General features: G+C 35.6%; 1 protein-coding gene across 7 annotated transcripts in view; it reads right to left on the bottom strand.

Moving 5' to 3' along the window:
* The window catches only part of rap1gap2a (RAP1 GTPase activating protein 2a), a 116,345-nt gene that overhangs the window by 48,556 nt on the left and 49,091 nt on the right, over positions 1 to 18,698 (bottom strand). For 2 of the 7 annotated variants that reach the window (XM_034310547.2, XM_026934712.3), the window contains exon 1: positions 11,230 to 11,517. The exons of 3 other annotated variants lie outside the window; for them this stretch is intronic. In XM_034310547.2, coding sequence (XP_034166438.1) covers positions 11,230 to 11,354 — 125 coding nt within the window. In that variant the 5' untranslated portion in view covers positions 11,355 to 11,517. Of the gene's footprint in view, positions 1 to 11,229; positions 11,518 to 18,698 lie in introns of those variants that run through there. 2 more of the 7 variants (XM_026934703.3, XM_026934704.3) reach the window with 1 other exon arrangement.

The raw sequence follows: 18,698 nt of genomic DNA, 5'->3' as shown, positions 1-18,698 counted from the left end.
TGTATGATACCGCAGATTATCTTTTTGATCTATTACCAATTAATACCAAGATTAGTATCCTGAGACCACTGCCAATATTTTGTCTTGTGTACATAAAAAATTAGCAATTTCTACACACTGTAAAAAAATAATTAATGGATCAATGAATTTAGATTAAGGCCAGAATTTCCACTTAAAATATGTAAGTTCAACAAAAAACTCTCTCTCTCTCTCTCTCTCTTTCTTATTTGTTTCTGTGTGCCTGGCTGACTCTGTATGTGTGCGTGTGCGTGTGTGTGTGTGTGCCTGTATATGGGCCACCCGATGTAGCGAGAGGAGCATTAGCTCTTATCCTTCACATTTTGTTTGTTAAAAAAATAAGCACATAGTATTGATATTCTTATATTTTAGAAAGAAGACATAAACAGTAATGCACTTTTGAATCTGAATCTTTAAATACTTACTGAACTACCTTTGCTAATGTTATCTGAAACACTATTCTAAACTTTGTGGGTGGATGTAAGAAAAAAAACCACTGACTAAGCACAGAGTGATTCTCGGGACTAAGAGTAAGCCTGCCTCACCTGAGTGAAGTGATCAGGATGGGTTATACTGCTTCAGGAGATCAGCAAGATAAACTGGAGCTAAACCAGTCACAGCTTTAAAAATCATAAGTAGGACTTTTTTAGTCAATGTGGAACTTAATAGGCAGTGTAACTTGTTAAGATTGGGGGAATATATTTTTACTTTCTTTTTATGGTAAAGATGCAGGCTGCTACATTCTGAACTAGCTAAATCCTCCTTAAAGCAGCGCCGAGACAGAAACATGGTACAAAAGTCCAATGTAGACATTATTAAAGCAGGTACCAGTGTTCAGTGTCATGTAAGGTTAGCATAAGTCTTACTTTGTTTATGTTTACAACAGTGAAAACCCCTTTCGCCTCAATTTTGCAACCAGAAGGCAGTTAAAACACATTTAGCATGAAAAACATACATTAAAAACACAGCTAGCATGAAGAGCTAATTTTCTGTATCAACTAAGCAAACACAACTAGTCAAAAATTAATGAGCTTTGGAGAGGAATATTAACATTATATATATGTATATATATATAATGTATAATATAATATAATATGATATAATATGAAATATAATATATGTATATATTAAATTGTTAATAACTGATGTTATGAACCAATTTGAATAGAAAAGAAAAACAGAAAGGAACACGTTAGCCTCAATTTTGCCTCAAAGCAGGCATGCAATATAAATACTGCCAGAACTAGCCTAACTAGCATAAACATTTCTCTGTACCAAATATGCCATCATAAACAGTTCTGAGGAGGTATTAAGGGTTCTGAGGAGGAAACAAAAGAATGAAAATTATATTAACTTGTTTATAACAGGCATAGATACAAAAAGGATAGAAAAAAGCAAGCTGAGAAGCTGTTTAGCTTTGCTAATTATTGTTCTTTAGCTTGTTTACATACAGTATGGGCAAGAAATTAGCTTAAGAGGATTAGCTACCACAGTGTAGGCATGGTCTTTACATGTCTCTTCACCACAGTTTTATGGCTTTTATTTTTTTTTAATGAAATGAATGTTGCATTCTGGGATGTGGTATGCTATGAAGGTAGCATATTCGGTAATTCAACCTGGGTCGTAGGTCATCTGGGAGTCTTTGGTATACTGGATATATTTATGTTGTTCACATACAGGTTTCTTGAAAAGCAACAGTATAAAGAAGCTAAGCTGTGTGCACCTGCCCTCCGGATTAAACAGCTAATCAATGCTTCAATTAATAAAGCTATTCAACAGCCGGTGCCCAATGGAAGAGCAAGCTTTGGTACCATGGCAACCTTTCCTCAGGCTGTGTGTGATGGAGGAGTTCACTAAGTGCAAATTACCGTTTTATGTTTTCACACCAAACACACACACAGGTGTTAAGGCAGACGATACACTCTGTGGTGTTGGGGTACAACAAGACTGCAGATCACTCAAACTGGACTGACAGAGAAAATCTTCTCATCTACACTACATGTGGAAAAGTGTGAAAAATGTAACCACATAGATCGTAAATCACGGCTTTTAGCACATCACAGCTTATAACTTTTCGAAAGGGTGATATCCCAGTGACCAAATATGTCCAGTCTGGCCTGACTTAAGTATAACAATCATCAAACCTGGTCTGCCTTGATTTGAATCCTGAAGAATTAAACACTTTTGTGGCAAGCTCTTATTGGAAAATAATCAACAATAGGATGATGTTATGCAGCCCAATGTGAAGCTGATTACTGTTACTGTTACCATCCCAACGTTTATTATTGTCCAATTACAGCACATCTCGAAATGTAGATTAATTTGCCAACGATTACATTTTTTATTAAAGAATGACATGCTTTTTATCCATTTATAGTTACATTTAATGTTGTGGTACACTGCTAGCATCACTTATATTATGACAGTTATAAACAGTGTTTAATAAGTATGTTACTGAGAAACCACCAAACCCTCTGTCCTGAAGACTTACAAAGTGCTGACACTGGAGACTCCTTCCATAAATGTTAAATAAACATCTCCTTACCAAAATCTTCACCTTATCAACAATTACGCACATTTTTAATCCGTTTATGGAGCGCCCTTCCAAACAAGTCTTTTTGAATTATCTGTTACTATGGAAACGATCATGTATTAAAATGATTACATTAATATAAACCTGTGCGAGCACTACTGTTCGAGCAAGAGAAAATTAATCAAAAGCTTCTGAAAAATCTAAATTATGTTTTCAAATGATATGAATAAAGAATGTTTAGCCTAAGTTAGTGTATATCTAGCAGTCCAGTTTAATAATAAAAATAAAAACGTTGACTGTTGATGGGAAATTTTCTTTACGGCAAAAAATATTAATTTTTATGGCTTGTACATGTCCACCATAACATTTCACAAACTTTCACCTGGACAAATTCTAGACAATAACATTGGCAGACATCCTGCTCACATCTTTAATACGTGTTCATGCTCACTGCGAATAACATCGATACAGGCAGTGCTGGTATTCAACTATTTTTAAATTATTTTCTCCACTTTTCACCTGGTCTGTTTGCTCTTTAAGAAGTTTTTTTTTTTTTTTTTTTTTTTTTTAAATCTCAGCATATTTCAAAGAAAGGGTGTTTCATGACATCATCAGCTGTACCCTTACACCATAAGGTTAATGGTATAACTATTTTAAGTTCTCTTCACCATAGTATACTGTTATACTGGTATACTGTTACACCCTATTGACCCCATCTTCAGTGTCACATTACAGACACAGTCCATCTGCTATGTTATTCTAGCCTTTGCGGTTCCACAAGAGTCCACCATGTAGATTTTTATTATTTTTAATTTTTTATATTTGGATTCTCAGTCGACACCTAAACCGTTGCTTCTCCTCTCCCCTGCTCTCCCTCTCTCCTGCTCTCCCTCTCAGCTCCACAGCTTCTGAATGGAACATATTGATTTTGGCATAGACTCAGTGGCTGGTGAGGAAACTTCAATCTATATCAGAGCTCCAGCACCCATAAGGGACCTGTTGATATATATATATATGCTTCCTGTGCTGCTCATAAGTTCACTTACCCTTGGCAGACTGTTTAAAGGAACAATCTGGAAATGAAATTTTCAGACAAGACATGTTTAGGGCTTTTAGCTTATACTACAGTGCTGCTGAATTCTCAATTCTGATTGGTCAGAAGGTGTTGATTCATTTTCTGTGCAAATCACAGTATATATTAAGGTACTTGTTTTAAAGTAACACTCCACATAAATGGATTTTAAAACCATATGCAATCATTGATATGGGGAAGTTTTCTGTATTTAGCATGTAAGAAAGGAGTCTCCAGTGTCAGCGCTTTGTAATAGTCAGATGTAAAGCTCTGACTGTTACAAAAAAGAAGGAGAGAGAAAAAGAGAGAGACTGGTGAGAGAACAACCTTTTATAGCTATAATGTACATGATAACAGGAACTAACTTGTTTCATAAACGTTCCACAACATTAAACACAACTATAAATGGATAAAAAGTATGACGTCCTTCTTTACATTTTAAAAAAAAAGTAACAAATTTTTATTGTTGGAAAAGAGCAATAAAACACTTCAGCATGTGTTTATATTCCTTACTTAACACAGCCATTACTGGGACAATTGGTGTACATTTCTGTACCTTATTCAGCGTTGAGCATAAAATTCTTCTAATTATTCCTATTTGTAAAAAATGCAATGATGTACTGTATGATCCCAAGTGTATAATCTCTTGGCCTGACTGTGACTTTTAGGTGCGTTGAGCACTTTGTTTACATGCAAACTGTAAGTGGAGATGGAGGGCAGCCCATAGGATTCAGTGTACAGCAAATAGGGAGAGAAAGAACGAGGGTGGGGGAGAAAAAAGTGCTCTAAAAATAGCTCCAGAGAGCCACATTCTGTCGCTCTGTAAATAGGTGGCTCTGTCAGTGTTGCACTTGTTATAGAGACAAAAGCAGCTCATCCGGTTCTCATACTGAATCTGTGAGCCAATGTCATCAAGAGTTCAACAGATAAATGTGGGGTCAGGCAGGAAACGGTTACGTCAGACCTCAATGAACAATAATTCACAGAGTACACAGATCTGCTTTATGCAGCTGAATATACACGCGTATATCAAATAATGCCGAATAAACGCACTTTCATCGTGTAATAAGCAGAAAAGAACTGAATGAATACATGATATAAGACTACTGTGGTAGCCAGTAGGACGGCTTATCCAATAAAACAGTGCTAGGTGCTTTTTAAAGACACAACGCTGTGTCATCCAGTGAATTTAGTGATGATGCTCAGGGATACACACACACACACACACACACACACACACACACACACACAGGCATGGATAATTCAATGGATATACTGTACAGGGTCAGGCAGGAAGCACTGTAAATTCACCAAATAAAGATGCTAATTTATGTGATAAATTTCATGTGCAGTTAGTGTTCAAGGTATTTGCAAAGAATAATTGCATAAGATGATGTCACATGCAAAGTCAGAGGAGGAAAATGATATTTAAATTAGGATTTTAGGATCAATGAAGATCTCACACACAATACATTTGCGTAATGAATAACTCGGAACTGTAATGTCAAGTTGTCTGAAACAACTTTTCAACCTTAAATTGTTCCCAGCATTCTTTTGGTATAAAACCTTTCACATACAGCATGTTCAGTAGCATGTAAATAATATATTTATAACATCAAAACAAGGTAATATCCGCTAGCTTAGAACTCACTTGCTAGAGTAGTGGTCAAATTGTTTGGCTTGTGCTATGCACACTTGTTTACATCCATTGTGAACTCATAGTAAGGTTTATTATCCAGTATAATCTCCAAGTTTATTGCAAATAGGTTTAAGTTTAAGGTAGCAATAGTAGAGGCTACTGAGAACAATAGACCAGTAGTACATGCTGACTTTTGCGTCTACAGATTTACACTGTAATAAATCGCTGTAAATTTCACAGTAATTTACTGGAAATTTGAGTTGCCAGTAAAGTATTGTAAAATTTACACTAAACAACTGTAAAATATATTTAGAGTAAAATCTTAATGTTGTATAAACTGACACATAACCCTGCACACTTGCTCATTTGGCTGATGCAGGATACAGCTGTGTTGAAGGTTACGGGTCTTGCTTGACCATGACAGCTTGGCAGTACTGGGATTTGAACACACAACCTTCTGAGGTGTTACTCAAAGCCTTAACCGGAGCAACCGGAGCTACCACAACTACACCACAACACCACCACAACTAGCTTGCGGTGATGCAACTACTTCTAGCACTAAATTAACACCACTAAAAGATTGCAATGAATCGGTGCAAGATAGTTGTGCTAGATGTGGTAGCTCAGTGGTTACAGCTTCGAGTTAGAAATAAGAAAGTCATGTGTTCCAATCCCAGAACCAAAAAACTGCCTTGATTCGATCCTTGAGCATGACCCTTCAGCTCAGCTGTATCCTGCATCAACATACTGGGTTATGTGTTATTTTATACTATTTATGATATTACAGTACTTTACTGTAAATATATTTCACAGTTGTTTACTGTAAATTTTACAATACTTTATTGGCAGCATAGGTTGCCAGTAAATAACTGAAAAATCTACAGGACTTTTTTTTTTTTTACAGTGTTCTGTATGTCGCACTTTTACGGTTTTCATTTGACACACCCTCGTAGCTACGTTTAATATTGTGGAACATCCGTGAACGTATCATTATCTTATAGCGGATATAAACAGTCGTTCCATCACAAGCCTCTCTTTTTTATCTCCCTTGTAGTTATTAAGACAAATAAAATGCAGCTTGTCATGTTATAGACACTGGAAAGTGTAAAGTTCTCTGTCCTGAAGATATGGGAAATGTAAAGTTACAGCTTTAACATGATTATTACAAAGAGCTGACACTGGAGACTCCTTCTGTAAATGTTACATACACGTCTCCTTACAGGTAACTTCACCATATCAATGATTACACACGTTTATTTTACTCTGTTTATGTCAAGCATCCACCATATAGTGGACTATACCATGGCATGTTGGATTCTCCATTCTGTGTGATCAGAAGGTGTTGATTAATTTTCTCTGACCACTCAGAATGGAGAATCGAACAGTGCCATGGTATAGTCCACTATATTTTTCATCTCAAGGTACATTTAGTTAAACAACTCCAAAATATTCTGGAGTCATGGCAGAGGTTCACTAATCACTGTTTTATTGTAGACTTTTATTACACCGCTCACTTTATTATCCTCCACGTAGAGCCTCAGTAATCCGAAATGTCTCACTTCTCTCAGCCTCCCATGGATCTGACGCCTGCTCTGGATGAATGACGCTGGTGTTTTCCCAGGTTATAAACCTGCCGTAGGCCATGCATTCCCAAATACACGTTATGCATTTATGGAGGCGCATAACTCATTCATGGTATATTATAACGAGCCCTTGGTCACAGGAGATTCGGCTATGTTTGTGTATGTGTGTGTATGTGTGTGTATGTGTGTGTGTCACTGAATTAGGAGCTTACGCCCTTCTAATCTCACACGGCTGCTAATCATACATGCTTTCTCACGATGGGGGAGAAGAAAAAGAGAGAGAGAGAGAGAGAGAGAGAGAGAGAGGAAAAGAAGTGTTAATCAGAGAAAAATGGTTAAGGGTTAAAATATTCTTGGTGTTCACTTTTTGAACACCAACTAAGGTGTTGGTGAACTAAGTCAACATTTTAGCCAGTCTTTTTTTTTTATATATGTTAAAAAATAATTACATTTTTATGTAATATTTAATAATTTAATATTTAATATCAATATTGTAATTTTTTTAATATTAATAAAAAAGAAATAAATAAACAAATGATTAACAAAAGCATTAAATAAGTAAATAAATAAATAAATAAATAAATAAATTGTGACATATATATTAGTTAATAAAGTAAGTTAAGTGTGAGGAAAGTTGCAAAGGGTTAAAATATTCTGGAGTGCCACCACTTGTTGTTCACTTTATCACTTTAGTCTGTGCTTTTCTCATTCTATTGTCATAGAAATATTCAAAAAAATATGAGTGTGTAATGATTGTGATGAGTGTGTAAAAAAAAAGGCCTTTTTATTTAACTATGAAATAAAAATATACAAAGTATTAAATTTAAATTATTAAATGAAAATAATAAATTAAAGTATTAAGTAATAAATAAATAAATAAATAAATAAATAAAGTATTTCAGCTATGTATATTGCATGAAATCGAAGTGAGAGGAAAATGATTAAAGGTTAAAATATTTTGGAGCGTCATCACTTGGTGTTTTTTTGCATTAGTTTGTGCTGTTTGCTTTCAACTGATCATGGAAATATCCAAAAAAATATGAGTGTGTAATGATTATGATGAGTGAATCCTTTAAATAAAAAATCCTATTTAATGATAATAATAATAATAATAATAATAATAATAATAATAATAATTATTATTATTATTATTATTATTATTATTATTATTATTATTATTATCTAATACAATATTTAGATTAGCTAACAAAGTGAGTAAAGTGAGGGTAAAAATATTTAAAAGTTAAAATAAAGGTAAAAAGATTTTGTCATGGCAAGAAAAGAAACAGCAAAGGAGAAGAAGGTGTGGAAATAGTGTGATTCAGTGTGAGAAAGCAAAAGCGCCAGCTTAATGAGAGGAGCAAATGATGGAATGGGAGAAATTAGCAGCCTCGCCTTGGAAAGAAAAAAAGGAAACTGGCTAACATGTTGACTCACTTCATTATACGCTCATATTTTTGGATTTTGTGGAGATAAATGGAAAAAGAGCAGCACAGTCTGAAGTCAAAGCGGTAACCCTGCAGAAGGTCACAGGCTGTGGTCAGCAGTCACTGTCGTTCCAGAGAGCGTCCAGTTGCTGAAATGAATCATAATCACACCCTGCACAATGTTCATCATCTATAAAGCTGCAATAATTATCTGCCTCGCTGTTGTTCAACCGTGTTTAAACTGTTAGCAATTACAGAGCAATAAACCCTCAATCAGAGCCACGCAGCAGCTCAGGCTTTCTCAGAGAAATCCTTTTTGTCTATCAAATGCAGCAGGCCAGCTGTTTTCTCTCCCAATCACAGCCAATCCATCACACACCGCATTGAAAAGAGCCATTTATTCTCATCAAACACACTGATGTGTTCTTCAGCTTGTTGCTGTTCTGCTGTTGAGGATGCTACGCTGAAGTACAGAGCAGGTGAGTCTGACTGCCTCTGTTTATTGCTTACTGCTATCTGGCTTATTATGCTTAAAAAGATAGAGATAGGTGCTAAAAAAAAAAATCACAGTATCAAAACATATATCATAATATATAGGTTGGATAAAAAAGTGAAAACAAATTATTTTTTAAAAATATATTAAAATTATTAATATTATTAATAATATGATATAAATATAATAATATATTGTACATATAAATCGTAAATATAATAATAATAATAATAATAATAATAATAATAAAATATATAAATATAATAATATATAAATATAATATAATATTGTTTAATAATAATAATCATATAATTAATAATATTAAGTATTAAATAGAAATTAGAAATAAAATTTAATTAGCTATCTAAATAAAATTATTAAATTACATATTGCATATATCACACTGTATGCAATTCATTTCCCATAAAATTATTAAATAAATTGTACACTTCATTAACAACAATTATTAAATATAATAAATTATTTTAGTAAATAATAAATATGTTAAATTAATTAATAAACTATTAAATGATATTTGACATATAGTGCAATATTTAGGTTGGCTAACATCAAAGTGACATCAAATTATTCAAATGTCAAAACCAATGTCAAAATGTCAAAACTATTACCTAGAATTATGAGATTAAAGAAAAATATTAAATAAAGATACACAAATTATTAATGAAAATCATTGCATAAAATCATATGTTCAATTATTTAATAATATTTAAATTAGGTTAATTAAATTTAAATATGTTAAATTATTCAATAAAATATTTTTAAAACCTTGTGAAAGCTATGGTTATGTATGTCTGTGGTTATATTTATCAAAACAAACACATCATATAACATTATATGAAAAATTAAATGAGTATTAAGATAATATAGTAAGATAACTTGTTGCTGGGAGTATTTTTTTTTTTTATAAAAGTATTGATGATACTCTCAGGAAAGCATATTTATCCATTTGGAAGAACCTTATGGGTTCTTCAGTTTGTCCTCCATCCTAAAGCAAATGTTTTCCCTCCAAGGGTCAAAGTAGAACCCCCTAAAGGAAGCTAAGAATTGTTAACTCTCCAAACAAAACCACTGAAAAATCATAGTGTCATATTATGAAGCCATACTGAAGGACGTGGTAAGTTCTCAAACAAACTCATGCAAATAAGCTTGCATGTGGCAGGTAGAAAACAAGGCATGTTGTGTTACCTGCTCAAATATGGACTAATGATTAGACAGGAAGAGGAACAATTGGCCAGTCCTACACAAAAAGTCAAACAGAGTCTCTCAGGATTGCTGGGAACTGCCCATGAGAGAAGTAAGTAGTGGACGTGAAAAGGTCAAGTCCTCTGGGAGACACTTAAGGAAACAGCTAGTCAGGCTTTTCAACTTTTTGCACCATGTCTTGCTTTTACAGAGAGTCTGACACTCAGGAACATCATTGTGAAGTCTCAAGAGGAAGCGCTTCTTTTTTTTTCATGACAGTTATCCATTTACTTTGAGGTCTGGAGTGAATGAGGTACACCTGTCGCTTCGACAAAAGGCTGTACATCTCACTTCCTTTCTCTCTACAAAGCTGATTCTTTATCCATTTCACTCATACTGTCCCAGTTACTGCATGTCCAAGAGGCTAACTGTTAATAAAACCACACAAGCAACACTTTCACTGATAGAAAAACAAAACAACAACAACAACAAAAAAAACACCAACCGTACAGGTAGTGTTTACTTTCCCAATGCAAATGTATGTGGAAGCCACAACAGTCGTGCTCATAGTGCAATTATGTAACGTAACGATGTTCCTCTACAAATATTTGCCTCGAACTGATTGTACTGATGATAGCAGTGACAAGCATTTATAACCAAAAACACTATTTTTAAAGAAAGGTTTACTATACAGGTTACTATACCACGTTGTTAATAAACATGCAGATTTCATTCTTTGCCAGTTTTATTATTATTGTTTTTTTATTAATTGTCCTTTAAATTTTATTACTACTATTATTATTATATTGTTTTATATTTTGAGACGTATCTGTACAGTGGACTTGGATACCTTAAAAGACACTTATAAATTATAAATTATTGTTATTAGTATTTTTTAATATCTCCTTCAGGTCATAGTACGTATCATAATATTTAGTTTTGCCAGCACATTACCAGGAAAAACACTGCCATAATTTTTAAAAGGCTATAATAAAACTTAAGTTTCAATTCTGTTTTATTTTTAATAGCAACTACTTAAGGAACTGGGGAAAAAACCTAACAACTGCTGCAAAAATAGACTTTAACATCCTTTAACGTGCAGCTGTCTGGTGTTAAAGAGGTATCAGTGATTCATTTGATCCTCTGAGAGAGGTATATTGGAACATTTATTGCAATATTAATATCACCATCCTAAAAGCTGCTACAAGTCAAAAGCAGAAATCTAGACCATGCAGAGAAAGGAATACAGAAGTTCACCCACCGCTCCCTCTCTCTCTCCCTCTCCTTCTCTCTCTCCTTGTGCCTCCTGGACTTGTGGAGTAGTCCAATGAGGATGACAGCGGCCCGAATGCCGGCCTTCTTGGACTGAACGTTAGAATCGGACATATCTCCTGGCACCGGTGCTGTTCTTCCAGTCTCAGGGTCCCAGGTTTCGGTCCAGGGCTGTGTTTTATTTCACTGCTGCAACTGACTTCAGTGCCACCGGCTGTGCGAGTCAGAGTGTGCATCTCCGTCTACCTCTCGCCTTCTCTCTCTCTCTCTCTCTCTCTCTCTCTCTCTCCCCTTCCCTCTCTTGTTCCCACAGCCTGCCCCTGCCTATACCTGATAGGAACAGCACAAAGCTAAACCCCGCCCCCTTTTCCCTCCCCGCCGCCTTCCTTTCACCCCTCTCCACCCCCACCATGCTGTATTTGTTTCCATCTGTGTGCTGCTCTTCCAGGCCTGCTCGTACCTCCATAGCTGGGACTTTCCGCTGGATAAAAGGACACACTCTCACCCTCTCACACACCATCTCACAACCTCTTACACCTCTTGCACTGTCATGCTTTTTTTCTTCAGTTTTTTTTTTTAATCTTCGCCATATTTTGACCTTCTCTGCTTTATACTTACATGCACAGTTCAAATTGCTGGTCTTCTCTTCCTATCAAAGCTGCTTGCACTGAATAGCATTGTGCTCTGTGTCATCAAGGTGTTTTATTAATGTCATCATGTTTCTTTCCACAAGCTGTGTGTGTGTGTGTGTGTGTTTATAGGATTTATAGGATAGGAATATCTGACAGTTTTGACCTTGAGAGGGCACTTGCCTGGTCATCACAAGGAAAATTGCTTTATTACTATAAAAACAGAAGCTTTAAATTTAATAAACTAAAAGAGCCAAAATGTTTCCTTTTGGATATACAGCACTTAAGATTAAGTGTAGCACATAATTAATTAGCCGCATTAATAATTATGTAAGTGGAAGGTCCTCACATGATTAATAAGGCCTAATTTATCAGTCATTTAGCAACGTGTGTAAATGTTTTTTATCATACAAACCAAACTTAAAATTCCTGGGAGATTGCCAAAAGTTTCAGTAATGCTGAATGCGTGTACGTGGATAAATGCCAATCGGATGTAAATAACCAAGCGTGGTCATGGCACAGCTGATTTACAGTTATCTATACCCACAAAACTCCATAAAAGGCAAAGCTCACAAAGCTGAAAATGACGAAAATGGTGACTAAACGGTGAAAGAGCACCTCCTAAGCGCAGGGTGCACTAAACTTTCCAATAATGCAGCTCAGCCACTGCAGTGCATCAGCTACCGTTGACACACACTAACACTTCTTTCTTGTATAGGGTGCCGTTACTTTTGTTCTAATTGAATGATAAGTCTTATTTGTCTTAATTTATGGGTTGGTTTTGGATTGTGTTCTTTCAGATCATTAATATGAAAAGACTGAGTATGAATATGAATGAGTTTGACCATTTTTTTGGTTCAATTTGCTGGTGGCGTTGAAATATAAACTATTTAAATTTGACAGTATAATCCATTTGTACCATTACGATTATATAATTTAGCCCAACAATCAAGGTTCACATAAATTTATAAATTTACATTTTTCTGAATTTATTTGTTTTTCATGAATACCAGATTTCTTGTGCAAATGTTCCTGCGAAAAATTGACGAATAAATTGATCGTTTGATTAATGAGGTCCATTGTGTCTTGGACAACATCTTTGTGAATAGGCTTGTCTCATTTACAGCAACAGAACTTTTGTTCACTTCTCAACCACCCATACTCCCCCCCATCAAACCCCCCACCCCCTGTGATATGTTTTTTTTTTAATCATCAGTGGCTGAAGAGTAGGGCAGCCTGTCTGGGCCTTTCTAAACTGCCTTGGGTCCTTCCCACCCTCCGAAACACTTGTTAAAGTCAGTATAAAGCCTTTATGAACTTGTTCAGAAGAAAGCCTGAACCAAAACCATTAAGTGCTCAAATAATGCCACTAGTTTTCTGTCCTTCATGAAGCATCTTGTCTGCTTGTGCTCATTTGTTTGTCATTTCCTCTCCTTTTTTCCTCCCTTGTTTTCTCAGTGCTATGACCTTCTTCTTGTGGCTGTTCGTCTGAATAGTCAGAGTTGCTGTCCTTCAGTCTGTGTGATTTACTCCATGAGCAGCACCAGACTCTGTCCTGAAAGAGTCACTTCACGATTAGCATGTGATCTTGCAAACGCTGCATCTTTAGGAGAGACACCAAACTACCAACAGGATATATTCAACCAATGTCAATAACTTGAACTTAATAACTTAATGATAATACTATCATTAGCTAGTCCATGGGGAAATATTATGGGGCAAATAACTTCATTTTGATGTTAATACCACACCAATATTTTATATTTACTTTTTCTGTCTTTTTATTTATTTATTTATTTATTTATTTATTTTTAACATTGAAGTTAAAGCTTGCTCAAGAACTCAACTGGCAACCTTCCAATAAGGTGTAATTCTTAATTCAACTCAACTTCAGTTGAATTTTATTTGTATGCACACAAAGCAGCTTTACAGAAATCTGGATGTAGATTTAGATGCCTAATAAACGAGCCAGAGGAAAAAACTCCCAGAGATGTCATGAAGAAGACTCCAGATAGTGGGATTATAAATCATTCTTTCATAAGTGTATACTATAAAGTCGAACAGCACTAAGTGTGTTGAAAGGATGTAGTTTAACTCGTATGTATGATAAGCAAGTTAGTCCATTCACCACCATGAGTGATACTTTAACCAGCATATTCGAATTAGACCATTTTGTTTAGCAGCTAAAGCCAGTAAAGAGCCAATGGGGCACAACCAGATCAGAAGGAAATGTGGAATAAAAATCTGGCAACCTTGAAACATTATCTGGTAATCTAAAAAGAAATTTTAATGTGTATCTAATGTATGTCCGAGAGTGACCTCATCATGCATTATAGACATCATGCTCAAAATCAACCTTGAACTTTACCAAATTGCTTCATTTTTTTGTGCTGTACAGAAATAATTTTGACATATCGAGACCTTATATATATCAAGGAAGTTTTGATCCTTTTAAACAACTACCAGATTTGGTGTAAATCTTCTTATGTAAATAATGTATTATAACATTAGTTTTTAATATAATTTTCCTCCCATTTTCTCCACAATTTACCACAATACCAATTCCAACCCACTAGCTAACTCACTTTCCTGTAACAGGACAGCTAACAACCACAGAGGGTGAAGGCTAACACGTGCTCGAAGCCAACCTCTGTATGTTTTCCAAACTGCTGCTCATGCTGCGTCACAGAGCAACGTAACACACTCGGAGGAAAGCGCTCTCCACCCTCTTGGCAATTGGCAGGTGTCAGGGAAGAAAGTAGCACCATCCCTCCCACTCAGAGAGCACGGCCAATTTGGCTCTCTTGACTCCCGACCACGGACGGCTGTGACATCATCAGACTTCCAACTCACGTTCTCCTGAAGAGTTTCCGTCATGGCACTCTGAAGTTGTCACTGACTTAATTTGATATGTAATGCTATAAAATTTATAAGAAAAAACAGAGGACGAACAAATGAGTCATTTTATTTCATGTACTTTTTGAAAATATAATATGATTTTTTTTTTTTAAAAGTCTCAGATTAGTGGTGATTAGTGATTCGTTTACTTCTGTAGTGTATGCTTCTTTATATGTACTAAGTGACACATATACAGAAAATCTCAATGGAAGCTGGTAGACCAGTGGTTAAGGTTCTGAGCTAGAGAGCCAGTGAGCCACTTTTCCCTAAAAAAAAGAATAAGTATAATATCCAATCTCAAACATAAGTCACATTTTATAAAGAGATCTGCTGACTGCTAAATGTCAGTGTAAATGCAGAATGTTCAGATCATCAGATCTTCTGATAGCTACTTGATGGGCGTTTCAGTGAGATTTTAACAGCAGCTCTGTGGCCATGGAGACATAATGAGTGATGGATATGGGTTGAGACGTCTCATAGGAGTGACAATGGCATCCCTTTGGGAGCCACATGGAGAATAACATGTGCTCCAGCGTTATTCAGGGTTCTTCATCCTGCAATTCAAAGCGTGCAGGAGGGAGGAACGTATAGAGAGAGATACAGAAACCTAGCATTACACCGTCAAGCTAAATGCACTTCAGAGAGACATGAACTCACACCTTTCCTCCTATACACACACACACACACACACACTCACACAAACTCCTACACCTCAGAGGAAATAACACAACAGTTATGAACATCTTTGACACTCAGAATGACACACATCTACTTCCATACACACACACACACACACTTCACTGCACAACACATTTTCAGTTCCCAACTGTCCCATCACTTCCAAAAAAAAATGCACAAACCTCACCAGCCACATACACACACACACACACACACACACACACACACACAGACACACATACAAAAGTTAAAAGTAAGTAAGATTTACAAAGCACGCACATTCAAAACAACTTGCACTGGCCAAATTGCTGTATGTTGAATAAAATAGTATAAGAAATAAAACAGCATAAGAAATATAAAAATAAATCAGTAAAATAAAAAATGAAACAGCCAAACAAATAACAACACAACAAAAATATGCCAGACTATCACCTATCACCCCTGATCACCAGTGTGTGATAAGATTTGAATTCTGAAATTTTTTTTTATCCAAATAGTGACAAAAGCTTATATTCCTCAGGTGCAAACATCACTTTCTCTCAGCGCACAGCTCCTTTCATTGCTGCTTCACCTCACAGACATCCAGGCGTCTTCTCCCACAACCTTTCATACTCAATCACTGTTAACGTCAACCTCCACTTCACAGCAAATCCACTTTAAGACGCTCGCTGACCACCAGCTCAGTCCTGTACAGCGGCAGCTGGTCAATAGAGGAAGATGGCAGAGCTCCACCGTTTGTATCAGCCATTTAACAAATATTAATCTTCGTAAAGTTCTCCTTCACAACTCCATACAGTTTAAATTTATGTTGAAATGCTCATTAAATTAAAATTTAGTTATTATTGCACCTAGTGGTCAAAAATGGGAACTGCAACAACACTAACGGAGGTCCATAGGGGCAGGATTTGCACTGCCCCATGTTGGCACTATGAACATTTTTAGTAAAGGAAGGAAAGGTGGATACAACAGTTAAGGATAGGGTTGCCAGATTGGGCTAGTTTAAAATACTCCGTAGCCAACAAGTCTCTCTTACCCCCTTGCTTTATAGCAAATAATCGGAATTAAATCAGAGTAATAAGTATAGGTGCTGACAGTGTGTGATTGCAAGACAGATTGCAAGAGATAAATGGGGATTATGGAGTGGATAATGTCTGTACATCAGAAATGCATGTGAAATACTTCTTCCCCCACACAAAGGCTGAGTAAAAAAATGAAAAAATTGTCTCCTTTTTCAAATTCCCTAATACTTTTCAGGTCTTTCATGTTGTTTCAAGATGTTTGTTGGGTCGAAAATGTTTTTCAGCCTTGGTTAATGATATGACTGTATGTTGTTGACTATCAACTGCCTATTACAGGGTTACTCTAAAAATTCATTCGATGGTAGTCGAATGCAATAGCCTCTCGGCTTCATTTTGTTTAAGGCTATATCATTATTAACATCATCCTGCCTCACCAAAAAACTATGGTCACATGCCACTGATTTTCCCAAGCATGTCCAAACCTGAAGCTGCTAAAGTCTTCATAATTACAGTATAACAAATATAATACTCCAAGTGCTCTGTTTATATAATATAAACCTCTCATGAGCAAACAGGAGCATAAAAATCTACTCTTGAGATGAATAACTGCCTTCAAAAGTTTGTTTAGAGTAAATAAATCAAAGACGCTGTCCTCTAAATATTTATCCATCCCGTTATAAGAGAATTTAAGCAGGCCATAACAGGATCTAAACCAGGCATTTGTAACTTTATTATCAGATTTAGTTTGACGTTCAGCAAACACAACTTCAGGAGCCAGCAAACATTGATAAGAACTGTGATAGATTTTCAACTCTGCAGCTCTAACATTCTCAAAAACAAAAAGTTCTCTACTTTGCATTATTATTGTATTATTATTATCTCTCTTACACACACACACACACACACACACACACACACACCAAGTCTGCTAATTTATTAATAAATAGCAATTTTTATTTAAAAAATTTCAAAGAAGATTTTAGGAGCTGGACAAAACGACTTGTGTGTCTGGCTCACACCCACTTGAATTCTTGATTCTGATTGGTCAAAGCAAGGGTTTGACCAAAAAAATATTTATATGGTGACAATTTGTGTAAGGAGAGGTTCATTTAACATTTTCAAAGTAGGCCAGATTATTTTGTATAAACAGAAATAGGTTTAGTAAGCATTTAATTACAAGTACATATAAAAATAAACTAATAGTTTACTTAGTGCCTTGTGTACTTCCCTTCAGGTACACGCTAGCGTATCAAAAGTAAATGTACTGATAAACATTAAAGTGAATGAAATGGCATTTGTTTCCAGAATAAAGTGAACTTCTCATATTTTGTTAATTATTATGGCAATATGCAAAAGGAAACACAAACGCTTTAACCAGGGTTGCCAGGCCTGCAGTTTTTGATACGTATTTGGGCTCATTTTACAATATATAAGTAAAAATGAATTACTGCAGTAATGGATAATATTGGAGAATGGATATCAGCCTGCGTATTCTCAGATATATTGTTTATTTCTGATTATATATATAATAATACAAGAATATTTTAGGAGAACTATTAGGTAAAGCACGTGTTAATAATAACACTTTGTTAAATATGTTTTGAGATGTTTCTTTGTGAATTTTATAATACATTTGCCAGTGTATAGCAGTGTGTAGATTTTGAAAGAGTGGTATATTTTGAGATTCCGTATTGGGCTGCTTTACACAGACCTGGCAACCCTGCTTCTGTCCAAACCATTTTTCATTCATTTTTCTTGGATAAGCACTTTATCCTGGTCTGGATAGATCCGTAGATTATCCCAGGAACACTGGGAGTGAAGCGGGAATACATCCTAGATGGGATCTGAGTCCATCCCAGGGGAGAAGAGGAGGAAACCGGAGAACCACTAGGAAACCAGTGCAGTCATGGTGTGAACATGCACACAAACCTGAGCTCAGGATGGAACCTGGGAGCTGAGAGATGACAGTGCTACCTGCTGGACCACCGGGTATGTTTTGTGATTTGATAAATCATACTTTTCAAATAATCCAACAACTGGAAATCATTTTAGTTAAAATAACACCAGCTGGAAACGGTATGTCTAAGCCAACGGTTTGGCTTAGACGTACCGTTTCACACGTCCACTGTCCTTTTGTCCTATTGTTTTTATGGTTGTGAGAGTTTTATAACTTTGTGCACTAGGTTATGGTGGGGTTTTATGGAGAGGAGTATGATTTACATCGTTTTCATGTC

This window comes from Pangasianodon hypophthalmus, chromosome 14 (assembly GCF_027358585.1).
Source record: "Pangasianodon hypophthalmus isolate fPanHyp1 chromosome 14, fPanHyp1.pri, whole genome shotgun sequence".
In the NCBI taxonomy this organism is placed as follows: Eukaryota; Metazoa; Chordata; class Actinopteri; order Siluriformes; family Pangasiidae; genus Pangasianodon; species Pangasianodon hypophthalmus.
Note: the sequence above shows the minus strand (reverse complement) of the source record. Positions and strands in the feature narration are given on the sequence as shown.